This window comes from Anopheles bellator, chromosome 2, assembly GCF_943735745.2.
Source record: "Anopheles bellator chromosome 2, idAnoBellAS_SP24_06.2, whole genome shotgun sequence".
Lineage (NCBI taxonomy): Eukaryota > Metazoa > Arthropoda > Insecta > Diptera > Culicidae > Anopheles > Anopheles bellator.
The window spans coordinates 52,869,753-52,895,429 of record NC_071286.1 but is presented as its reverse complement, the minus strand read 5'-3'; the positions used below and the strand labels follow the sequence as shown (position 1 = coordinate 52,895,429).

General features: G+C 50.0%; 3 protein-coding genes across 6 annotated transcripts in view; 2 read left to right on the top strand and 1 right to left on the bottom strand.

The window, feature by feature from the left end:
• LOC131212443 (microtubule-associated protein futsch-like) overlaps positions 1-9,465 on the top strand; it is a 45,410-nt gene extending 35,945 nt beyond the window's left edge. For 3 of the 4 annotated variants that reach the window (XM_058206308.1, XM_058206307.1, XM_058206306.1), the window contains 3 exons: positions 4,158-6,092; positions 8,132-8,284; positions 8,368-9,465. In XM_058206308.1, coding sequence (XP_058062291.1) covers positions 4,158-6,092; positions 8,132-8,284; positions 8,368-8,442 — 2,163 coding nt within the window. In that variant the 3' untranslated portion in view covers positions 8,443-9,465. Of the gene's footprint in view, positions 1-3,601; positions 3,930-4,157; positions 6,093-8,131; positions 8,285-8,367 lie in introns of those variants that run through there. The other variant, XM_058206309.1, reaches the window with a different exon arrangement.
• Positions 9,466-12,344: 2,879 nt separating this feature from the next.
• Positions 12,345-13,265, top strand: LOC131210827 (uncharacterized). Its single transcript, XM_058204122.1, has 2 exons — positions 12,345-12,389; positions 12,451-13,265. The coding sequence occupies exons 1-2, from the start codon at positions 12,345-12,347 to the stop codon at positions 12,943-12,945; spliced, it is 540 nt and encodes a 179-aa protein (XP_058060105.1). The 3' UTR covers positions 12,946-13,265.
• A 255-nt stretch (positions 13,266-13,520) lies between these two features.
• Positions 13,521-23,482, bottom strand: LOC131207707 (uncharacterized). The gene is made up of 5 exons (XM_058200333.1): positions 23,041-23,482; positions 19,506-20,054; positions 14,957-16,269; positions 14,764-14,770; positions 13,521-14,673 (listed from the first exon to the last, which is right to left on the bottom strand). The coding sequence occupies exons 2-5, from the start codon at positions 20,033-20,035 to the stop codon at positions 13,533-13,535; spliced, it is 2,991 nt and encodes a 996-aa protein (XP_058056316.1). The 5' UTR covers positions 20,036-20,054; positions 23,041-23,482; the 3' UTR covers positions 13,521-13,532.
• Between the last annotated feature and the right edge of the window lie 2,195 nt (positions 23,483-25,677).

The following is a 25,677-nucleotide window of genomic DNA, read 5'->3' as shown; positions in this document are numbered from 1 at the left end:
CATCCGCGCGGTATTTCGACTGTGACTGTTTGTGCAAAAAAAAATTGGTTGCAAATCTGGCAACCGAAAAACTTCGTCTTGTCCTTGGGATTATCGTGCGTGTTTCGGTTTTGCGTGTGCGATAGGAAAAGATGAGTTTCCTGTTTGTTTTTTTTCCCGGCCAATGGCGCAATGGCATCTGTCACAGCACCACACGACGAACCGAGGACGCGTGCCTGTGGAACGTAGCATTTTTTTACGTTGACAGTGGAAATGTTTAATGGCAAAAGAGAAGTTGTAATTAGGTTTGAACCTAGCGCGCGGCGCATATTCCTTCTGGGAGTTGCTGTACTACCTTCGTATCCTAAGACATTGGTGGGGAGAGAGCGCTGTTTGATTAAGTTTCTTTCCCAGTTGTTCTCGTTTGTGAAATTATATTAGGGACAATTCAAAATTTATTGGAGGATTCCCCGGGACGAACTCGATCGCGCCCAATGGTGTTTGCCACAGACTGTTGGTTACTTTATGCGCTTTTTTTTGCCAAAATTGTAAATGGCCACAGTAACTTTAAATCAAAAGAAGGAAGAAAAAAATCGCTATCATTAATCATCGAATTTTCGGCGGCCCGCGGCATGTTGGTGGTGTATACCAAAATTGGCAAGACGCCATCCGCTCGCTCGCAACCACTTGCGATCTCATTTGGAGAAGCGAAAAGTGTTTTTATTGTGTCGGGCAACACTTTGTGCTGATCCCTCTGCGGCCGCCTCGAACTGCGTTCGGCCCAAAAATAGTAACATTTCGCGCTAGGTTCGGCGCAGATCTCCTTCTTCAACGGGCGACAACAACGGCGCTGTCGATCCGGAAGTACCGCGACTTGAGGGTGATTTGTTGAATGCCATTCGAGAAGAACTGGAACTTCTGGAACACTGCGTCCTGGACGAGGCCAAAAAAGAGAGTTAAGCTTTTGGACTATTATATATAAAATGTTCTTTCAGTGTGAGATGATCCAACGTCCGCGGAGTCTCCGGAGTTCACATCCGAAACCGAACCCCCAGCTCCCAACCACTCAACCATGGTGAATTCCTGATCTTCACCTAGGAGAAAGGCGCGTCACAGTGTACTCCGAACCACAGGTGGGATGTTGTTCGGAATGTGGAGAGATTTTCACAGCACCAACGGACGGCTCTATCTTAGCGTTAGTGTGACATTGATAGCCACATAAATGGCTCCAGGGTTACATTACGCACGGGGCGATGCATTGGTTCACGGTTGATTGACTTCCGGAGTGGAGTGCCTTTCGCGCACCGCCCGGGCGATCCATTTTCGCAACGGAAGCCATAATCCATCCGTTCTCTTTCAGAATCACCATTTTCCGGCGGCAATAATAGGCGAGCGTGGTTGTGTGTGTTTGTTTCCTTTTTACACTCTTTTGTGACAATGGATAGTTTATTATCCTACTGATTATTTGCCACGTTTTTGTTTTATTATTTTATTAATTTTTGACCTTCGGTTTGACACTTGCTAAAAACTCCATTATTATGTGTACTGTTAGCGCTATTGATTTAGCAGCTAGTTAGCGCTATTGATTTAGCAGCTTTATTTATAACTAGGACCCTGACTTTTCCGTTCTGTTTGTCACGTTTGCGATGTTCGAAGAATGGTCGAATGAAGGCCGATTAGTAATATATATTAGTGAGCAAAGTGAATGTTTTAATTTTCCGTCGAATTCCTGTTGGAGTTGTGACAGGTCAACCAGACGAGAATTTCGCTGATCACCAAACTAGTCCTGCTTAATGAGACAGTTCCCCGTTTCTGCTCTGACCGTTGCAATAATCAGCTAATACATCGACCATTTTATCAGTGATCTTATAGTGATCCTTGTGAATAATTTGAAGAAAGGTAATCAATCCGCATGCTAGAAGTTATCACTTTCGCTTTGAAATATTTTGACAGGCGTTGGATCAAGGGTCTAACAATAGAGAATCCGTATGTTGATAAAAGCATATCAAGGCTTTTAAAGAGTTTGATCCGTTTTTCGAAGCGAATCAAGCCAAAGAGAGCATCTTAAAACGCCCGATGAAACGCGGACTTTCAACACTCACAAGAGCCAGAAGTTAAATCTCAGACGGGCGGGCGGGCTTCTGTGAGTGTATTGTCCAAAGTCCACGCCGGAAGGAAAGCGTTCACCACCCATCCGTCGCCCCGCAGAGGGCATGTAAATATGTCGCGCACCAGTTATGTGGAGGGACCCGTTGTTGGAGACACAAACAACCCCCGTGTGTCCCTGTTGATTTATCGCGAGCTCTGCGATTCACTTCCCGCGCGCGTAGGGGTTCTCCTCGCCATTTGTTGCGCTGAAACCAGTTCACCCCGCAAGCGCCTGCTGCCGGCCGGCCGGCCGGGTCGGGAGCCGCGCATGAGCATATCTGGGTGGATGCTGAATGAGCTTTCGCGGGGCCGCGCGTCGCTGGCTTTTCAATTAACGATGGTCATATGTTTGGGTTTGTGCTGCCCGCACGATTCGGGAACGATTCTTCAGCGGCCTCTCGAGAGCGCTCCGCCACTCGATTGAACCATTTATCTCGTACCGTATTTTAATTATTCCAATATGTCTGTTCATCTCCACTCCTGTGTTCTTCCCCCCCAGGCAAGCAACAGAGACCGCGCGATCCCCAAGATCCCCGTCGTCATCATCATCCTGTGTTGGGTTGTTGGGGGGCGGTAAAAATAGTTCTGAAGTAGTTTGCTGCTCGCTGCTTCGTCCCGAAACCTGTATCCGCTTGGCCTGGCCAGATCAAGGATTTTTCTCAAGTGCCCCCTGCGCTTCAGTGCGCTCTGCAGCGCGCGCAATCGCTTTCGTCAGCCCACACTATTTCCTTCTCCTTCGGGGGGCGTCCCGCATCCCACGCCACTTCATCCCGCGTAGGGATTGACCCGCCGCGCTTCCATTTCGAACAACATTTTAACTCTGCGCGCCCCGCTGCCGCAAGCTGAATGAACTGAAGCGAAATGCCACGCTTCCTGGCAGCAGCGGCACCGTCGCATTCCGGTCGGTCGCCTGTGTTTACCCTGCGCCACGATGACGTCCACTCGAGAAAAGACTCGATCGGTCGGCCGGTCGGGTTGGTCGGGTGGCCAGACATTGGCGGTGCCGTGTCTTCCTCTGACTAGAGTGACTGTCTCTGCCAGGCATTTCCCTACCCACCACCGACCGGGCGGGGAGGTGTATAGTTTGGGATTTCCGCCATCATCCTGTGGCGGTCTCTCTCCCTCTCTTTGCGTGGGTTTCGGCTGCGTCTCCACAGTAGAGAAGTGCGTTCGACTGGGGAGACCGAACCGCGCGAGAACTCTTCTCGCGTGTGTGCGGAAGTGCGCGCAGTTTGACTAGAGTAAGCTCTCTGGGCTACTATAGCGCGCACACCGTTTGAACCCCTGAGGAGAGAGCCAAAGACCGTGTGTCTGTCGCCAAGGATGTGTTCGCGGCGGCGGTGGCGTATAAATTAAATTGTACTCCGCTGCGTGGCGATCAGTCCGTGCTAAAGCTCCCACTGGGAACGGTCGTTGAACGGAGAACCCCGAAGTGTGAACCGCAGATCCCGAGTTGAAGAAGTGAACCCCAGATCTTCGCCCTGTCTATCAATTACCTGTCCAGACACCCACCAAGCGAGTTGTGGGGCTTGTGGAACGAAGTAGCTGAACCAGATATTGCTGGAGAGTGTGTGTGGGAATCTTGAAGTGCATCCAGAAAAAAACTTCTCGGAGTGCCGTGTGTCGTGTGTGTGATTTGGAGTACGTCCAGATAATTTCTCGAGTTCCGCCCCAGTGCAGTCCAGTTTTCTTTGTGGGTCACAAAGAAAGCTGCCCTCAACTTTGTCAAGATTCTCCTCGCCTTTGTACTCGCCGCTGTAGTTGGTCTCCTGGTTGTGTACGTTATCATGGGAGGTGTTAAGGTGAATATCCCGGGTCTGGTTCGAATCAGGGAAGAGGAACCGATCTGTGGCTCCCGCGGGAGTGCGTTGTCCCCAGAAGATAGTGCTACACCCTTCTGGAACCTGGCTCTGGCATAAGAAGTTGCTGTTGTGCAGATCAGATCTCACGAGAGAACTGTCCGATCGGCGTGATGTCTAATCCTTTTTTCTTCGTTCTCCTATCTTCCGGTCACGCGTCATCACCTGCAGCCCACCGAGGATGCTGCCGCCGCCGCTGTCGCCGTGGGTCCGGAAGCTGCCGCAGCGCCCACCGCTGTTGCTGCTGGCAGCAGTGAAACGAAGCCCGAATCATCTGCCCCCGTAGAAGTGACCGCCACCGCCGCCGCTCCCGTCGATACCACCAAAGTGGCGGAACCTGTGATCGAGGCCGTTACCGTTGCTGCTCAGCAAATCACCGCCGCCGCCGCCGCCGCTGGACCGCCGTCGGACGCTCCAGCTGCTCCTGCTGCTGCTGCTGCTGTTGTAGCGACAGCCCCGACCACCACCACAGCGGAGGAGACGCCCACCGTTGTCGAGAACGGCAAGCCGAAGGAGGAATCGGCGGAACAGGCGGTTGTGGCCGCCACCCCGGAGGAGGCTCCGAAGGTCGAGGAGAAGGAACCGGAAGTTGCCGCTGTCGTCGTCGTCGAAGAGAAAGTCATGGAGGAGGATCCGGTCGTTGAGGTAAACACTGCTACTTCCACTCCTGCTGCCGCCCCGCATGCGGTCGAGGTAGTGGACGTCGTCCAACAACCACCACCACCCCAAGCGGCAGCGGAATGTGAATCCGCTGCCGCCGTTGCGGCCACTTCTACTGTCCCTTCCACTCCTCCACCACCGGTCGTTAGCGAGTCCGAGCAGGCACAGGTGGTAGCGATGGTCGAGGCAGGCCCCGAAAGTGGTGACAATACCCCTCCACCCCCTCTGCCCTCCATTCCCCCGCCCTCGCAGGTGATGGTGTTCGTTGAGGCTTCGATGTCGTCGCAGGTCGAGGAAGATTCGCTGGGGGGTTCCGCTGCGGTGGTCCCATCGCCGCAGCAGCAGGGTCAGAGTGCGGTGGCTGGGGGTGACAGTGAGGTCCAGCAGGAGGCGGCAGCGGTGGTGCCCGTTGAGGTACCGCCACCGCTGTCCGCTGGAGGGGATCCCCCGAGTAGTTCCGTTGAGGTAGCGCAGGGCACTGACGTCGTCGGGGAGGTTGGTTCTTCGCCATCATCCGCTCTTCCCGAGGTCGTCAAGCAGGTAGAAGAGGCGGAGGTCGCCGTGCCGGTTCCGGAGCCGGTGGTCAAGGAGGAGCCGCCGAAGATCGAGGAGATCAAGGAGACCGTCACCAAGGCGGTTGGCGAAATTCTGGAGCAAGCGGTAGACAAGATTGAGAGCGCGGAAGTTCAGACAACGTTGCCGGCGGCTGCTGCTATCGACGAGATCAGTAACAATATAGACGATCTGCCGCCGCCACCGCCACCGCCGGCCGTGGACGACGACGAACCGGTGCCTGATTCCCTTCCGTCGCCGCTGCCCACCATCGCTGCTGCTGTGCCGGCCGAACTACTGCACGGCGCTGGTGGCGCCGCCGACGAGCTGCGGCTGGACAACAGTGTGCTCTCGGTGGACATCTCTTCACCGCTGCCACAGAACAGCCTCGAGTCGCTCCCGTCGCCGCCCACCCTGTCCCAGAGTGACGTTAGTCTGCCGCCGCCGCCCGAATCTCCGACCAACGACAGTTGTACCGTCGTCGCCGCCGCCGCTGCCGTTCCACTTCCGCCACCAGCAGCAGCACCATCATCTGCGAGTGACGAGGCCACACTCTCCTCAGACACGAGCCCCACCATAGCCACCAGCGCTTCCATCCCGTCCTCCCTTCCGGCAGTAGTAGCAGAGCTAGAGACGCAAGAAGTAGTGGTCGGCCAACAGCAACAACAGGTGGTGGCGGTGGCGGCCACGACGAACGAAGACGGCAGCAGTAGTTTGCCGAAGGACGACGCCGTGAGCACAGTGCCGGCAGATGTGGAGGAGGCCCCACAGCAGCAGCAGCAGCAGCAGCAACAGCAGCAGGAGCAGAAGTCGGTTGTAGAGGAGGAACCGCCGAAGTCGGTGGTGGTGCCCGCGGCGGCGCCGGCTGAATTTGAGGAAACGGTCGCGCAAAAGGTGAATAATCTTTCACACTCACTCTTCTTCTCTCTGTTAGCGAACCCACAACACTACTTTTACAACAACAACAACAACAACCACCACCACCACCACCACCGACCATCTTACCATCCTACTCCCATGCCTAGGAACGAGAGGCAAACGTGAACCTCTCCGGACTGACCACCACCACCTCCCCAACCACATCATGTTGTCTATTTGTTTGTTTGTTTTTTGTTGACTGTTTTGTTTGTTTGTTTTTCCTGTTTGCCTTGCCTGCCTGTGCCTGTTGCGCCCCTTTCGCGCCCCCCCCCCACGCACCACCACCACCACCCACCATCTATTATTCTTTGGTGTCTCTATTGTGCAATTGTTGTTTTGCAATCCGCGCTCGCGCCCCTCCGCAACAACGCTGGGTAAATGTGTGTCTGTGTGTTTGTGTGCTCTCCACTGAAAGGAGGCCCACTCGCTGCTCCTCACGACATACGACCACCACCTTCGCCAGCATCATGGTGGCGGCGGCGGTCCGGCGGAAATGGAGAAGAGGGTGGCCACCACGGTGCAAGTGCAGTTAATATTCAACTTCGTTTCGGTTCTGGTGTTCGTCGGGGCAATCTTTTCGCTATCCGTCTGTGTTTCGTGTGTCCTTCTGCTCTCACTCTGACCTGTGTGTCTTTCCCTCTCGGAATCGGAAGCTTGTGCCTGAGTTTTTAGTGATTTAGTTGTGTTATTATGTTTGTTTGCCCTTTTTTTGTTTCTTTTGCAAGAAGTGTGTCGTTTTCACGTTGTTTATCCCATTTGTTTGTATTGTAATCCGATTTTAATTTATTTGATTGTGCAGGTAAAACCCGGGTGAAGGTGTGAATGCGTGTTGCAGTTATTTATTCGATCGGTTTTAACTTATTCATTATTGTTTCATTCAGTCTATTTTTGTTGTACGTTTTCGTCGTACTGTTGGGTTTGTTTGGGGTTGGGTTTGAACAATGCTGCAAAGTTGAGAACAACAACATTGAATTCGTAGTTGAATTGGATGATTGTGGTTGTGTGTATAGTTTACCATATTTAGGTGCGGTTGGGCTCTATTCTTTCAGCTCATTTTTTGGTGTTCTTCTTGTTTCTATTTTAAATCAAACATCAATCCTTTTTTCACCAAACCCAATAATCATTCACGACTTCGCATAGTTGCGTAGTCTCATCTCCATTTGCGTTGATTAGGTAATTTTCATCTCAAAATTCCTCTATTCCTCGAACGATTTCCATTCCACACTCGACTTGAAACTGATTCCGATCCGGGTTGAGCGTACATTCTCGCCACCCATCCGCGTGTTGTCGACAACGTGTGTTGCCGTGATGTTCTGCCGTTCCCCAATTCTCTGCAACGTTTCTTGTTTCGTACCAACTTTCACACAGAATTATCTGTCCATAGTGTGCGTGTTTGTGTGTTGGTTTGGTTTGAAATTAATCCGTAACAAAATCCGCGGTACCAAAGCTTGTTTCTTATGATAGAATGTTGCTAACCAGTGGATGATGCTAATGTTGTGTGGCTTTTTACCAGTTCATCGTGATATCTCACTTAGACCTGAAAAACATGTAGACAACAAAAATACGGTTAACGATGAACTGTGACAGTCTGTCCGCGCTTTGCAATTCACCTGTGACCGGGCCGTTTGAATGAGGGATTTGAATGTCGAGTGCGAACTAATAGTCTTCAGTCGGAATGGTTTTGGTAATTCTGTGTGTTTCATTTTGTGGCTTCTTAGCACATTGTAATTTACCGGCCTATACTTCTTGTATATATGTCTATACATATTCACACATATTTTCTTTCTCTTTCTTTCTTTCGCCCTGTCTCTGTACCACCTCACCTCTCTTTCTGCAATTTCTCCTCGGCCCTCGGTCTTCGGTTGCACCGTACACGGGCGCGTATCGTCTCTCCTGTGTTACTATTTCATCCTTTATGCTGCGCGCGTTCCTGATCTTCGGCCTGCCGACCGGCATCATCTTCTTCTCGGCGCCTTCGAATCGCGAAAAAACCGTTTCCCTACCTCTAAAAATAGCACAATGGAACGGTTGAGAACGGAACCAGTAGCAACAACGGCACGACCGAGAATGGTTCAACCGAAAACGGAACTACCGAGCACGGCCAGAATGGAGTTCACGAAAAAGCCGCTACCGAAAGCCTCAATGGAGACGCCGAGCATAAAAAGGAGGTAAGAGCAGCGTGCGCAGCAGCAGTATTTTGTGTAAATCCGGAAAGGCGCACTCTCTAAATGGTTATCTTGTTTGTTTGTAGGACAAAATTCCAGAAAAAGCGGCCCAACTCCATCAGCAACAACCCGCCCCAGCACCAGAAGTAACGACTGAGTAAAAGCACGTTAGCTGGAATAACCCGACAGCATATATTGATTATTAATTAATTATAATTCGTAATAATAATTATAATTATAAACTGGAGAAGAAAAAAAATAACAGCGGGGCGCGGCACGGCGCTCTTCACGCAAAACGAATAAAAAGAAGAGGAATTAGATTAGAGAAAAGAATACGTGAAAAAGATTGAGGGCGAGTGGAGAAAGATTTACGCAACAGCAGCAAACGAATGCGAGAAAGCCAAGGCCTTCGTTTTTGAAATGCACACACAACAAACAAACATAGAAATTTAGTTTGGCTCCCAGAACACACTACTATTTGTCCACTGATGTTTTTTTAACCACTCGATTTAGTAGAAACCGCCCCAGCCACACGGCCAAAGGATATTGTTACTGTAACGAAAAGCAGCGAAATTGAAACAAAAACGGGCTTGTAGGAGTGCTGTGTTGTGCTGTGTGTGGGAAGAAGCAAATCTTCGCATTGTAAAATTTTCTTTATACAGAAGAAGCATTAAAATTGTAGGGTTACACACATAGTAGTGCTGGGCGTGTGTCTTTTTTAGGGGCTTAAGCGAGCCGGCGGCGGAGCAGCACTTTGGAGAGACGTGTTGTGAACGAAAGAAAGCCGCGCATGCAAAGTGGCGCAAATTTTGTTCTCATAATAATTAATCGCGCGGTGAAGAAGACCCCCTTTTTAGGACAGCCTTTGTCAGGATAGAGAAAGTGATTCTGCAATAGGAGAAGGTAGACCTCTTAGAACGCTGTCCACAGCCACGAGAGAGAGAGAGAGAGAGAGAGCCGATGGCACGTCGTTCGCGTGTAGCTTGAGGGCGGGAGAGCTTAGATATAGCGAGAGAAAGCAATTTTCATCGGTATGTTGTGGCTGTGTGGTGGGGTCTTGTAGGGTAGAAACAACACCGGCCTTTTGTCTCCTCTACGCTATACTTCCTTTCTTATACTTTCTTTTAATTATTATACGAAAACGATAATTAAATAAACCATTTCAAACAAACCGTACTCCTCCACGCGCGCATCACACATAACGTGGTTGTCGTTCGATTTCAGGAGAACCAAAACTCCGTGGCACGGTCGAAAGCCAACCGGGTTATGCGCGCACCCCTCGTAATGGAAAGAAATCACTGTGCTTTTTGGTTCATTGGTTGTCGCGCTTTGTTTGTTGCCTTCCCTTGTATGTTCCCTTCTATCGGTTTTTATTGTTGTGTTTTTTTTATTTTCGTTTCCATAACGGCAACCTGATGACCGGCCCGGGAGTTGTTGCTTTTCGAGCGTAAATATGTGTTGTTAGAACTACAGAACTTCGGAGGGGATAAAAGCAGCTTCAGAAGGAAAGCAACTCTCTACCTAAAAGGTGGTCAGATGAACATAAAGGCGTTAAAGATCTTGGAATACATCTCACTCTAGTTTCCCGAGATTATGCAACCCGGGACCTTGAAGGTAACCTGAAAATACACTATCGGGTCACGGCGAGCAGGACAATCTGTGTTTCTGAAACGCAGATCACTCTAGCTCTACTAGAGATCCGCTCCGAAACGTTGTTGGTTCAATTCAATCGCATCCGGTTCCAGCGGTTGGATGTAAGAATGTGTGCTTCTAGAGTTACAATAAACAGCTGCGAATCTGTAGGGTATTATACGAGGTTTTAAAAACGACGAATACTGAACGAAACACAAATTAATTGAACTCACACAAACACTAGCAGTACGGTGAATGGGAGCTAACACTATTAGTATCTTTATTTTAAATATATTTAGAATAAATTAAATTAGACGAACGAAAGAGCGAAAGTTGAGGAATTGAGTGAATCTCAAGTGAATTCAAAGCGAACAAAAACGAAATCCTACCGAAAGGACACAATGGAAAGAGTAACCCACTAACAGTGGCTAAAGCATACGTAACGTGACCGCACGGTGGAATTTGAAGAGATTAACGTGTGGCGGAAACAATAATGCACAGCAGAGCACCAGCAACTTGCGTGCCGCTCGAGGGGGAGGACGTTTTCGAATAACACACACATCCACACCTCAAGACAGCCTCAAGCAGAAGGAGTTGTTCTAAGCGCTGTTGTGAATGCACCATTTTGTGAGGTGAGAAGTGCGCCTCTTTTTCTACCGTAACTTAGCCCGGCGTTTATGTCGCGCACCAGACGGGCGTGTGGGCAGCGTAGCCGGGTTTTTAGTAGCCATTTGTACTTGACTCTACATACCTTGTGAGTGAAAGCTTTCGTCTGGGATAACATGTACACCGAACTACTATTGTAAAAGACTGCCTCATTGAAGCGTACTGAGAAAGAGAGAAAAGCAAGCAAAACCATTACAAAAGTGCTACTTTCGGCCCACATTTCATCAAGTTTTAAACTCACCATCACACTCGCCACGGCAGGGTAGGGCACCGGGCAAACCGCCCCCCCGATTCCAGGATGTTTTGGGAATAGTCAAATACTTCAGAAAAAACGGTGTTCAGTAAACGTTCTATTGAAAAACGCCCCAGGGAATTAATCACGAATTGAGTATTGATAATATTGTGGTAGGTGATGGGAATTTTACATGTGAAATTTAAAGGTAAATTTACATTTCCTTCCAGAAATGAATTAGATCGTAGCATACACCTACAAGCGATTTTTAAATTTCCTCAAAATATATATTAACGCGGACGAACGTTGTTGTTTCGGGAACAAAACATTTACAAAAGCAACATCCGCCCAAACGCGGAAAAGAAAATCGAATACCACAGACACACAACACAGGAACGCAGAAACGAATAGGATTAGAGAACGCAAGCAAAACTATCGCGCCAAAAGAGTCTGTCCGCTGAGTGGCCAACAAAAGTGTTTTAAATCACAAAATAAGAAAAAGTAGAAGGAATTTTAGGGTACGACGTACAGCGTAAGGGTAGAACCACTATACAGTACGAACGGTCAATTTATATTACTATGATCTCGAACACAACGAGATGTTTGTTCAAGCGTAGTTAAATGGATCGTCGGTAAATCAGCATCATTTAAGCGCCGTTCGGTTAACTATTTCGCGCTTTCTTTGCTCTGTGACGCTGCGCAGGAATGTCGACTTGCGCAGTCGGCTGATTGGCGGGTTCGATTGGGTTTTATTTGTACAAAAAAGGTAAAGGACAAAAATACGCGTAACATAGATAGTGGTTGCCGTGCGCACAATTTTGCTTCATTTCATCTTTTTTTTTTATAGAATTACAAAATTAAATTTAACGCAGGTGGTTCTTATAAAGGCGGCACAATGGCAAAACACCCGAGCACAAATTCGTAAAAAAAACGCGACGACTTTCGCTCGTTTTGCATGGCTTCATGCGCTCTCTGTATCGGTTATTGAGTAGGAAGTAAAGAAAAAGCAAACGTTGTTCGATGTAACATTGAAAAACAAAAATATAATAATAATTTCTGCTCATCTTTTGTACTACAACAACGATACGCATTCAAGGAATGGTTTGCTACACTCCTAGGGGTCCCAGGCTTCTAGGTCACATTAAGCAGTAAGATCTAACATTGTTCTGGCATATGTAATGGATGAATCATCAAATTTGAAATCAAAATAAACGAATACAAATAACTTATTAGAGCGGGCGACAAGTAGCGAACACCGATTACCGATCAAAACCCAGCCAAACGGTTACTTTGGAAAGAAAGTTTTGCGCTTTTCAGTTGGTGTGACACATGAAGAACATTAGAACCTGTTATTTAATCATTTTACTGATTTGAATAGATCCTATTTGAATTTGCTTTTGCTTCTGCACGTTTCAACGGCTGCAATGAACTTATCGTTTTGATCGTTTCGCATGTAAACAAACGAAGTGCAGTGCTTGACGTTTCTCGCCACTGTTGTTTTGCTTTGAAACGATTCCAGCAGCATAAAGCATAATGCTCGACATTATCATTAAACCGGGTGAAGAAGACTTTACGGAGGTAAGCGGCACCAATAACTAAAATTGGCCTAAGGGTTGCGATTGTAAAGTTCCTTTTGCAGACCGTATTTCTTCTCATCGATTATGCGGTGGGAGTACCGCGGACCCAGCGCCAGCGCACTCGGGAACGCTTAGCGAGCCTTCTTGGATGGTCGGTGGCTGGCGAAGAGTTGAAGACACTCAAGCTGTTCGAAAATGTGTTACGCAAATACTGTGTCGGTGAGCTCGATGCTGGCCGGTTTCGTTCACACTTCACTAATCTGTCCTCGGTGCAACAAGATCGACTGGTGGAGATCGTGAACCTACGGAAAGCGGAAATAGCACAGCGACTGATAGACGAGGTGAACCGACGAGAAGGTGGTGTGCCGTTGGTTGAATGGTTCGATTGGAATGTTAGCTGGATAATGGGCAGCAGCAGTCTGGCATCGATTCGTCAGCAACTGTGTACGGTCACTTTCGCCTGTCGGGATGTGGATGCGAAGGGCACAACGATTAGCTTCGAAATGGACAGGCAACAGGTTGATGAAGCAATCCGGCAACTGGAGGCAGTCGCGTGACCTGTGACTTTGTTATTTACGACCATCGAATCAACGTGCAATTCAAATATACGAATGTATACTCCGTTGAATTGACAACATAAATCAAGTTATGTTACGCCCCTAAAACCAACGGAGAAAACCTTGCGCTGGTGGTGTAGCTCCCGATTGTCGTGCAAACCAGTTCGAGTTCCGGCAGGGATAGACACTGAAGTACACAAAGTAGTAAGTCCTGAGTTAAGATAGGTAATGTTACATGCCCAATCGAATCGCACTCAAATAATGATTTGTAAAATTTGAGGCTTCTGGAGTGCCACGTAAAAATCGGAAAATGCAATGCAGTAACGCAATGTGTATCGATTACGTTTCTCATATCTAGTGAAGCAAGTTCGTTCGGTTCAAAATCCGCCATTAGATTGATATACTACAAAATCGTCCTGATCTTGATCCATCCGAAAAGATTGATATATTTAGTCCTTTAGTTTTTTTATTGCATTAATTTCAGATTTTAAAAACACAAATGAATCGTGCAATTGAATGTACCCCTGTGACCTTTGTGCCAATATTTGCTCCGTAACGGATTCCTTTAAGAGTCAACCCAACCGCTTTTATTTCGGACTAAAGATCGACCCGTAAAACAGTGGCAAACGGGTAGTTTCCTCCCGGATGATCATCAGGAACGGCCCGTTCACCAGGAAGGTGATTTGAGACGAAATGCGATCAATCAGGGTCGCCGTAGCTGCACCACCCTCGGTTCCCCGTTCGTTTACGACCAGATCGACCTTGTGCAGCATCTCGGTGACGTAGATCGTACCGTTCGCTTGGTCGCCGTAGTCCGTCGCTGTATCCCGTCGCCGTCGCCGGAAATCGTCATCCGAATCGGCACAGCAAACGCAAACGTCACCACCGAGCCGGCACAGATCCTTCAAACAGGTGACCCGATCGACACCCTGCTTTTCCAGCACCACGCAGTTCGGATTTTGCTTCATTAGATATTGGATCGCGTTCTCCTTGGTATCTTCCAGAGCTTCGAAAATGTCCTCCAGCTCTTCGCCACCGTCCCCGCGCCTCTTGCTGGTCAGCAGGTGGTACAGATCGGCCGTTTCACGATCGAACAGCGCGTACAAACCCATCTGCTGGAAGGCGCTCTTCAGGCTGAACGCATTGCTGACGTGCATCTGGGGCAGCAGTAGCGACACCGATTTCATGGTCATCTTTGTCACGATCTCGTTGATCGTTTGGGCGGAAATTTTTTCATGCAGTGCCGTTACCAGAGCGCGTGTCGAATTGTTCGGCAGAAAGATGTACATGGTGACATTCTGCTGGTACGGTATGCCCAGCACACGTACGTTTTCTTCCTTCCAGAAGTAGTACGGCATGCAACCACTTTTGGCCATCGTCGGCACGTCGAACGAACCGGGTCCTTCGGGACCATTGGGAAAGAAGCGCCGGGGACGGGTCGCCAGGTTTAAGAACGGTTCCTCCCAGAGTCCACGGAAGTAGAGTGTGTTGACAATCAGCAAGATCGTTTCGGGGCTGATGTGCGATAGGATATCGCCGATACGGCCACGCGTCTGATTGTACACCCAGCCGTTAATGGCGCGCACCGATTTCGATTCACTTCCCACAAAGTCCAGATACTGGAGTTCGCTTTTGTACAGCTTCTTGGCCAGCGCATTGTACCGATCATCGAAGGCGGTTCCGTCCTGGGCGAAGATTCCATTGGCCAGGTGAATTTCGACTTCCGTGCTGCGTGAGAAACAGAAAACAGAAACATTAAACGAAATGTTGCATGCTGGTTAAGGAATCTCTACTCCCCAATCGCGGTCGCTAAACTACCGACACTCTAGGCAAGGTATCTTTGTTGGTGAAAGTTATCTTTATTTCCATTAAGTATGTGTCTCTTACAGTTTGATCACGTAAAAGCTGGCCCATTGGGCCATCTGGAAATAGTATCGCCCTCGTGCTACTTCTAGGCAAGTGGCTCACTGGGCCTCGCGCTGGCCCCCGTAAATGTAGTGGCCGTTTCAGCCCGTTGGATCGAACACCGCTCCATAGAAGAGGGGTAGCCCCGTTCGGTCGTTACGAATCAGCAACAAGAACGGTGCATTCGCACGGAACACGACACTGGAACCGGATCGGTTCAGAGTGATGATCGTGGCCGCACCGCCTTCCGTGCCCATTTCATTGATGTCCAGGTCAATCTGATGGGTCGCGCTACTCACATACAGTGCCTTTCCGGTTTCGGTCGTTGCTCGTTTCATGCGTCTTCGTAGGCCCTTCTTTCCGATCGGTCCTTTCTCCTTGATGATGCGCTTGTTCAGGATGAAATCTTTGCTCCGAAGCGGCCCGGACTGACCCCGCTTGCTACTTGGTACCTTATAGCTAACATCACGCTTCGGACGCCCCGGTTCCCGAGACTCTGGAAGTGCCGTCGTTACGGGCTGGGTAGCGGTAACATCATCGCTGGCCATTGCAGTATCCGGTTCATTCGGTTGCACACGCGAAAAGGTGAGTCCCTGCGTCAGATCCTGGTTTTGCTTTTGGCTCAAGTTGGGGACATACGGTGGAATATTAACAGTCGGTCGTCCTTCCCACCCAGGCATCGACGTCACGTCCTGGAACCGATTCAAGAACAGCTCGGAGCCGGCCGGCGGTTCCGACACCATGGCGGTCAGGTTGCTGCGATCGGGGGTGAACAGTGACCGTACGCCGAGCATCGCCAGGACTCGCTTCAGGTTGAGCGTATTGCCGATGTGCATCTTCGGGAAGAGCACAATCGTCGTCTTGATCGTCATACTGTTGATCATCTGACTGATGTTGTCACTGTTTAGCTTGGCCATCAGGTCGAGCAGCTTCGCGCGAGTCGAATTGTTGGGCATTATCACGTACATCGTGCTGAGCCGCCGCTTGTACGGAATTCCCAGGATGCGGGCGTCCAGTTCGGGTGATTCGTAGGACGGGAAGCAGCCTCCGTGCCCCATCATGTCCACCATTATCGGCGGTTCGTCGTAGCCGTCGGGAAAGAACTCGCGCTGTTTCGTTGCACCCTCGATGAACGTTTTGTGCCAGATGGCCCGGAAGTACATGGCACTGGCGAGCACCAGTGTCGTGGTGGATGGCAGCGTCGTCGGCAGGATGTTCGGTATCTTGCCGTGCGTTTTCTCGTTCACCCACTGATTGACCTGGTTCGTAGAGCCTACTGGGTCATCGTCAAAGTCCAGCGATCGCACTTCCGATTGGTACAGGTCCATTGATGCCGTCCGGTACCACTGGCTGAGGTTGTACTGGTCCTGCAAGAAGATCCCGTTGGCGAGCGATATTTTGTGCTGATCGTGGCTCGATCTGCAACGAAGGCGAACAGAGATCAAGAAAACAAAACCAAATTCAAATGAGACTGAGCTGCAACGACCGCGGTCAACGGTAGGAGAGCGGTAGGAGGTCAAAGAATGAAACCATATGAGCCCAGCTTTGGGCGGTAAACGCTTCCGACACACCAAATCACCCAGTCACCGAACGGTTATTAAACCAAACTACCACTCCCACCACTAGAACCCTACGAACCCAAACTGCTACCTCCCAAGCCATGTCCAATCATGCGCGGATGGGGTTTCTAATGAAAGGTCAGCCAATACCGCCAAGTAGTGACACGATACTCACCCGGAAGTTCGCTGCTCCTCGTTGGGCATTGGAGAGGAGAAGTGAACACGATCAGACTGGCCAGAGTTAGTGACAATCCGTTAAGTAAAGAAACACACACAAGTTAATCGCCGATTGCGCTACGATCGGAGAGCAGTAAGATGCGAGATAGAACGATCATTTACTACGAAGATCATCGATCAGACATTCTGACACGCGCGCGCGCCTTTAGTCACGCTGCTCGCTGGATTTCGCACACAACCAGGTGTGTCAAGTTCATCGCAGTCAAGTCCACAGATCGTCACAAGCGACGAATCCGATGGAGAATCGGGATGTGGGGATTTGTAGTTAATACTCTTCGCAGTCGATCACGACGGTGGGAATTTCCCCAAAAAGTAAACCCAGTTCACCCAAATTCTATATCTCGTCTGCGTACTGGAATCGATCGGCGATCGAGGTTTGGTTTTCACCGTAGCCTTTCCTGGTAGTGCTTGGCGGACTCGACGGAGCATGAGTATCACTAGAACAAGGGTACAGAATTTCGGGTTCATTCCATGAGTTGGTTTCCGGTTTTGTTGTTTTGTCACACACACGCATAATACAACGCCTTTTTTATTGTTTGAGGGCGGTTAAAGCGTCAAACCGTCGTTCAGTACTACTAACAACTATACCACCGAGGAGAGTACACTAAACGCCTAAACCGTTCATAGCAGACATGGCGGTGCAAAGCGCTAGCCTCGCGGATCGTACACCGCACCGTAGAACAGTGGCAGCTTAGTGGCATCGTGGCGCACGAGCAGTATGAACGGCCGATCCACGTGGAACACGAAGGCTGGCCCAATGCGATCGACCAAGCCCAGTGTCACGGCGCCTCCCTCTGTGCCCTGTTCGTTCACATCCAGCGTGACCTGATGGATGACCTGGTCCACGTACAACGGAAGACTCGGTTGCTGTGGCTGCTGATTTTGCTGCTGCACGGGCCGCTGCGGACTCTGTGTTTGCTGGGGAACCAATTGTTGCCTTGGGTGTTGCTGCTGAGGCGGCTGAGGCTGCTGCGGCTGATACTGTTGTTGTTGCTGTTGTTGCGGGGTAATTTGACGCTTCTGGAGTTTCTTGCACGTCGAAGAGTCGATACATATTCTTTGCTGATGTATCCAGCGGTAGCCTCGCAATATGCAAGCAACCTCATCGTTGTACCACGGTACGTGGGTACACCGGAGTACAGTTCCGGTCTTCTCCGGATTCATCTCCGGCCCAAATCTACTGCCAAGCGAGGTGGCACCGGTGGCTGTGGAGGGTTTTGTGTCTACCCGTTGAACTGTGGGCGCTTGTGGTGGAGGCACACTGGATTGCCGGCAGCAAAAGCACTGCGCCCACAGGGACCTACAGCCGGCTCGGGACTCACAGGCAGCAGACTGGTTGCGGAATTGCTCCACCAGTTCGTAGCCGCGCTTGAGGCAAATATGTGTCGTACCTAAACCGAGCCGTATGCTAATTGGACACTGTTTCTCGGTGTTGTTGGAGTAGAGAGCAACCACCTTCGGGCCACAGCCGCTGGACTCGTCGGGCGATGGCTGATACGTGCAGACGCACTGAGCGTTGGGCCCGTACTGGCAGTTTTCCACCAACGCGCATTCCTGCTCGGTCCACCAGGAAAACGTAAGGCTCTGCTGCACCTGGTTTCCTTGGTGCGCTGGACGCTGTGGCTGCGGCACCTGCGGTTGAACCGGTTGACCTTGGGGACGTTGGGGAGGCCGTGACTGTGGGACTGATGGCTGGGTCGGTGGTCGTGGCTGTGTGTCACCGAATCGCTTGATGATGAACGAATCATCTAAGATACTGGACAAATTGGCGCGTCCCGGATGGAACAGATCGTTGATTCCCAGCTGCCGGAGCGCCCCGTTAAGGCCGATACGGTTCGAGATGGACATTTTGGGGAGCATAACCATGCCTTTCTTTTGTGTCATTCTATCGATCAGCCAGTTTAGGTGTGCGGCATTGAATCCCGCCAGTACCTCCTGTACTCGGGCACGGTTCGAGTTGTCCGGCAGGATGATGTACATCGTCGATCGGCCCGTTTCGTACGGCAGGCCAATGATCTCCAGCTCGTACTCCTGCGACGCGTTGTAGTACGGAAAGCACGCGGAAGTGGACATTGTATCGACGCCGATCGCTGGCTCGAGCTGGCCATTCGGATAGAACGGACGGGAGCGTGTGACGATGGGCAGGAACGGTGTTTCCCACGCGGCCTTGAAGTAGAGGGCACTGGCGACGACGAGACGCGCACCCCTCAGCATACCCTCGTTGACGACCTCGCGGATCTTGCCGTTGGTCGCGTCCGAGATCCAGCCGTTCATGGTACGGGCCGCCCCGTTGGGGTCACGCTCGAAATCGAGGTTCGTCACGACGCTTTGGTAGATGTAGCTCGTGAGGTTAGCGTAATTGTAGGCCGGCTGAAGCCCGCTCTGAAGAAAGATACCGTTCGCTAGCGATATCCGGTGCGACGGCAATCTGTTGGACACACGGGGAGTGGTCGGGTAAGAGAGAGAAGGGTGTGATAAGGCAGAAAACGGTGGCTATTAGAGTGCTGTGAGGTTAGGTCTGTGTGCAGCCAAACCGTAATGCAACGCACGCTGCTCGCTGCTGGCCGATCCGTGTTAAGTCCAAGTCCCCGGCGCAAACGGCTCATTGACTCACTACCATCACCTCATCCACCACCACCACCACCGATTTCACTAATGAGCGCCGCGAAAGTAAGAAGACCCTGAAATCGGAAACAATTCCCTGATGTGACGGTAAGGCGACCCCGTAACAGCGGGTTGTTGTGCGCTAGGTGTGAATCACTTTGATCCCCACAAGCGCGGCAAAGAAAGGTGAGACTTTAAAACCAAAACACACCGTCCACGATAAGGGGACTTGGTCCCGACGCTTCCCGGACTTACACGTTCGCACTGTTGGCCGCCGGTGGCAGAGGGTAGTCGTCTTCCTCTTCCTCCTCATCGAACCGGTTGCACTTGTCGTTCTGACGCCAGGTCACGAGCGGCTCCAGGCTCGGCTCGTTCGACACCAGATCCTGGAAGAGGCGCCCAAAGCCCAGATGGATGTCCTGGAAGGACAGTGCCCCGGAGTCCAGGCCCATCACTTTCAGAAGCTCCTTCTGCGTTTGACCGCCCGAACCGAGGAGCAGCAGCGACAGGGCGCCGGCAATGCTGACCGGGGAGAAGATCTCCGTTTTGCTCTTTTGGTTCGAAATGGCACGAGCGATACGCTGGGCCAGGTTGGTGACGCTGTCCGACACGAGGTTAATGTTGCCCGAGTACTTTTGCTGGCGGGCCGCTAGCTGTTGCTGTTGCGGGCTGCTGTACTGCTGCGGTGGCTGCCTTACGACACTGGAGAGTTGGCCACTGGCGATCGTCAGCAGTGTGGCCGCCACTACCAGCAGCATCCAGTGGGTGGAGCGTGCGAAGCGCATTTTGAGCCTGACTCTGAGTCTGAAATGGGAAACCAGAGAATAATCGAAGATCAAACGACTGTTGGAGGATCCATCCTAGCCCCGCGCCAGACTGATCGTTCAAAACATCCGCCGAACGGCAGCACTGTCACTTAGCAGGTACTATGTTGTTCCAAAAAGCAGCAACCTGTGGCCCGTGGCAGCGAACCGGTTTAAGGTGCCATAAATCTATACAAGCCGAAACGGAGCGGTCACCGAGCAGACAAACCGGCAGCGACTTTAGAACAGGCCGCCAAGAACGCCAACACCCGGTGCTAGTGGTGGTGGTTCGGGTTCGGATTTTCGATCGCTCCCCACGAAACCGGATTTCGAGCGTCATCAGAAAAACCCATCATATTCCCAAAGCTCCATTAGAGCTAGCGATCAGATGTCGCAGCACGGTGCGGTGTGCACTGTTTGCACTTGGACCGAGACTGGACGGCTGTGAAGGCTGTTAGCACATCGGTGATCGATAACGCAACGCTCCAGCTCGAGCCCGGGCAGCGGTGGACACAGCCAAAAGAGCCTCTCTACGGGACTTTGATTAGTAGAACGAGCAAGAGGAACAATAATATTTACTCTGTCCGGTAGGCGCGGGGGTCTTCGACGCTAAAGGTCAGTCCGGTTATCGGTCTTCGGTCGCCGAAGGTCGCAGTGGTCCCAAAATGTCCGAGAGCACACGTTGGACACGGACCCAGCTCAGGATGTCGGCCGTTCTCCCAGAGCTGGAAAGCAAGTTACGGCTTTCACTGGCAAACTGTTGCCTTCCCTATTGCCCTAGACCGGCGAACGTCCGGTCGGTGCCAGTGTTTGAGGTAGACTGGCAAAATGTTATGAGCCTGTTAAAAAGATGCTCCACCGACGACGGTTACCGGTTCGTGCTCGCCAACCGGTTGCGGCGTGGTTGTCTTTAATTCGTTACGGACACTCCCTACTTCCACAGCGACCAGTCGTGGCTTTTAGCAGCGAGCTTTTAGTGCTCCGACGTGACGCCACGGCCACGGCCATCTACCGCTTCGAAGGTTTCTGAACTGTCACTTGGACCTGGTGGGATCCGAGACGAAATTCGCACGGCTCAAAACAGGTTCGCCTGACTTCACTCTTACTATCGACGATTTCTACTCCAGCACACCCGCGGGCTGTGGGCAGGATAAAGAAGCCTGGGGGAGGCCGTGGGGAAGTTTTCGTGTTTGACTTTGACCACATTGGGGGCACCAGGAGGTTGATCTATTCATTCGCTCCACGGTTCCCACCACCGATCGGAAGTAATTGGCGAGCGAATCGAAGAATCATCGTGTGGTGTGGTTTTTTATGCTGTGAAGGCAGAAATAGGAGATGGAATCATCATAACCAACGGCGCAACGTGGCAGAGCTACGCGTGGTTAAATAGAGCAGAAAGGCTAATTAGTTTGGGTCTAATTACCCGCTCATCCGGTACATAACATCTGCTGTTTTTGTTTGGTGCACCCCGAGGGTGTATCAAACCTACATTTAAGGCATTTCATTTGGGATTCTCAACAAAACAAACGACCGATAACCCGTTCTAACTAATCACATTAGATGCATGATCATGTCTTAACACATTTGATCATTTTTCTTTGTTAAACATCATTTTACACGAAACAAGGACACTGGACAACGAATGGGCTGGTTAATGAATTCTTCAGTAGTTGAATCTATTATGAAACTATCTGTTGAAAATGATCTTGCCTTCCGGTCGGATGAGAATTGTGCATCAAATCGTCGCATGAAGTTGTCACTGTCAAAAACAACTACAAATGGGGATTCTAATCTCCGTTGGTTACGTTTCCAAACTTCAACTTTGAACGGAATGAAGATTGCCGGCTTTCTCAGTCCCACTCGTTCCCAGATCACTCGTTCCAGTTAATGTTTTTTTCCTTGCATCGGATTAATAGTTCTGGTTTCTTGTGAAAACATGCTACCGAGGCTGATACCCGCAAGGCTAATGGCATTCGTTTCCCGGCCGATAAGGTTTTGACGATTGTGAATGGGTTTGACGGTAGTAAGGAGCCTGAAACTTGAACATCGCTCCGAATAGATCGCAGCAACATTTGGAAATAAACGAATAACGAACGAATAAAAGCTGCACATCGTCACAGTGTAAAAACGCAAAAATCGTAAAACAGACCCCGTCTTATGTGAACACTGTCAGGTGAGCTACAGGCGAAACAGTCACCATCTTGAGCATCTGTTTGGCAAGAGAAATATTCGTTAGACATTAGGCGGTGCAATTCAATCATCAAAAACCTTTCCTACTATCATCGTGGATTATGTTTGCCTTCCTTTAATGCACTTGCGGGATTTACGTATGCAGCAAACAGGATGAACACGCACACACGCGCACGATTCATAATTTGTCCAACGCAAACACAAGGATTTCGAAGCCACCCCTTTGACGCATCGGAATGGTGTGTGCCAATCAAGCGCCGAAAAAGGTGTCTCGAAGATCGAACCTCGAGCCAACTTTCCTTGTGCGAACTGAATAAAACCGGTCCAGGGCAGCATTAACGGTGCGGCACGGTGAGTACGGTGCGAACGAGATTCTGTACATCCGTCGTGAGGGGAACTTTGTGACTGAAATTTTCGTGACCTTCGGAAAGCTCCCATTCGCTTGCCGTACCGTACGAGGTTAAGGCCAAGATCAATCGCGTCCTTGAACTATCGATGTCAGAGCTGGTGCTCCTTACACGGCAACGGCGTAATCCGTTCATTAACTCAATAAAACAGGAAATCAGGACTCTTCGCGAGTTCGTCCCTATTCCTACAGCATAAGAGATTGATGATCTCGATGCTATAACGGGTGAACCGAACGGTCTTGGGGTTCGTGCATTGCGATGACCTTTACTGAACGCTGACTGATAAGCTGTCTGATGTCTGTGGTTCGTCACTTCGCACAGGATGTGCTTCACTTTGTTGGCCGCACTTTGTTGTACAGAGTAGTCGTTCTAATGTTGCCCAATACGTACCCGACGCGAACGCTGTCTGCAAACCAAGCTCCGATGTCCTCTGGTCCGCTGCCGAAGGTCAGTGAACTATTGTTCGTGTACTGCACGGATCTGAGCAGGATAGTGTTTCTGGCTTCGAATGCACCGCACACAACTACACCATACTAACACAAGCACCTCGGATCACAGCACCTACTGTTCCCTTCACACAAGGATTCCCGCACCGATTTCAACACGTAAAACACTAACTCTCCACTCTCGAGTTCGGACGAGTCCCGCGGAGAGATGGTCGAGAACCAATCCAATCCGTGGTCCAAAGCTCTAATCGCGTATGCTCACCGGCGCTTACACAACAGTCGCCTGTTCGCACACTTCGCTTACTAAACCACTCGCACAGGCACGCGCATAGGGAGACCGCGAATGTACGCGCCGCCAACTGGAACCGACCTTCCGGAGATCTGGTTTGCCGAACACTGGAAACTTGTCCGACCGGTGCGCAAAACTATAAACCCAACCCAACGAAGAAGCGCTACACGATCACGGCCACGATCGTTCTGCTGCGCCCGCATCAACACAGCGAACGATTGCCTCGCGATGATCAGGCGGCCAGGAGGTTGCAGAGTGCGATCCCTTTCCGTACGGCGAGTTCCCTGATCTTGCTTGCGTGATCTGCGTACTGGAGCGACTTCTTTTCTATCGGCGAATTGATGGATTGTGCCAACGTGTCTCTCCGTCGTCTGAGTCATCTGAGCGGTGGCCTCAGCAATTGTTCGTGCTATTGACAAAAACTTCAAACCACCCGCCAACAAAAATGATTGTTGGCGACCCTTGCCCGGGAGGGGTGCTTTGAATAATTGTCGCTCCACGGTGCTGGTTGACGAGTTCGCAGGGTCGCTTCACGGGGCAATCAACGGGGGTGGAAATTCCCATCCATTAGTGAACCATACGCAGCAACCGAAAACGGAAATAGCGGAGTACTTTCGCGCACCACTTTGGGAGTGGTTCGATTCAGCCAACCAGAAACAACCGACCGGCCGGGCACCGAGTTCTGCTGGTGGGTTCTGTGCGAGGTTCGAAGGTTACATGGAGTTTTTACAGAACTCGGGATTACAAACCGAATTAAAATTAAAACCAACAAGCAGACCGTTTACAGCGTATGAAATTACAATTTAGAAATTGTAGAAATTTAGTTACATCGACAATTCCAGATAAGGAGACCAGAACTTTTATGCCACGCTTTTCCGAGACATTATTTCTTTCGTTCAAAGTGTCAATTGTCAAGTTTGAACGTGTTCCATTCTTGTTACTACATTAATAACTACATTTTGCCAGCCTTCGAGGTTGCTTTCAATGAAGTGTGGCTTGTCTGAACTTCCTGTCGTGTTGAAATACAGGGAAGTACAGACTCGAAAAGAATGCTAATACAAGCCGCCCATGATTTGAACACAAAGGGCACCATTCGCAAAAAATGCAGATGGGTTCAGGGTTTTTCTTCATACTTTGCATAACTATGAACAGGCATCTATGCTACGAACAACATTTCATTCAATACGTTTGTGTGGTTTTTGGAAATTTAGTTGACTTGTCAAATGAATATTCATTTAGTTTCGGTTGGTGTAAGACGATCGGTACAAAATATTTCACTCACGTTCCAAAAGCTCCATACCATTTTAGTGCGATCCGTGGGCCGTCGGCATGTCGCAGAACTGTTACCAGGGCATAAAAAATGTGATCTACTTTCTTCCGTATAAGTTTTATGTCTGATGCGTCGCGTTCGATATTGTTGTGTGCCGTTACTTGTGTCCTTAAATAAAATATGTAGCCTGTGGTCAGTAAGTTTGGATGTATTGCCATTCTAGATAAGGTAAAATGTTCAACCTAAAGGTGAACGTACCGAAGAGAGTTCCTTTCACTTCGAATCCACCCAGATACGACGAGACGGTTACTTGCCGAAAACAATCCCGATTTTGGATCAGCTCGGCTTATCAATGTAGAGAAAGATTGGCATTTGATTGTTAAACATCGTTGGAATGCAATAAAATTGAGCTACATAAAATTGAGGTGCTCAATTGAGACAGTACAGAATCAAAATGTTGCTAATATTTTCCCACGTCCTTCTTCGACTACAGAATGGCTCAGACAGGTCCATGAGAAACATAAAATCTGAACAAACCAGAAACATTCTTCGTCTCCCGTGGACTACTTCCAAAACTACCTTTCTGTGGCCTTTCTAAAGCTGGCCTCAGAGCCTTTCGGTTAACTTCGGAGACATTATCCAGGTCAGGTATCGGACATTGCGCAGGTCCTGCGCCTCTGTGCTGGAAACCAATGTTTCACGTGGTTCAGACCAATGGTTCAGAAAACAAACACGACCAAATTGTATAGTTGCCATCCGGAGATCCTCGGAACCAAAGAATTTATTAAATCGTGTGGCATCGGTGCTGTACATAGAATTTCGAAGCCATTCTCTAGTGTTAGTTGAAATGGGGATACCAGCGGTTCGTGTTGGGCTTCATGTACGCCTTTCTCAATTCGTCTAAATGAAATTCAAATTTTTTTAGGGATTGTAGCGAGGGCTTGATGAACAAGAAAGGAAACAAAATTTGTGCTTTTTTCGTAGTCGAAGCGAATGATGTTGTCGTCGCAGTTGTTAAATCG

Excerpts from the sequence above, each read along its gene's own strand:
- LOC131207707 (XM_058200333.1), bottom strand. The coding sequence starts at position 20,035 with ATGCGCTTCGCACGCTCCACCCACTGGATGCTGCTGGTAGTGGCGGCC. Across the intron at positions 16,270-19,505 it reads GCGGCCAACAGTGCGAACGT|ATCGAGCCACGATCAGCACA; the intron begins GTAAGTCCGGGA and ends CCTTCGTTGCAG.
- LOC131210827 (XM_058204122.1), top strand. The coding sequence starts at position 12,345 with ATGCTCGACATTATCATTAAACCGGGTGAAGAAGACTTTACGGAG. Across the intron at positions 12,390-12,450 it reads GTGAAGAAGACTTTACGGAG|ACCGTATTTCTTCTCATCGA; the intron begins GTAAGCGGCACC and ends TTCCTTTTGCAG.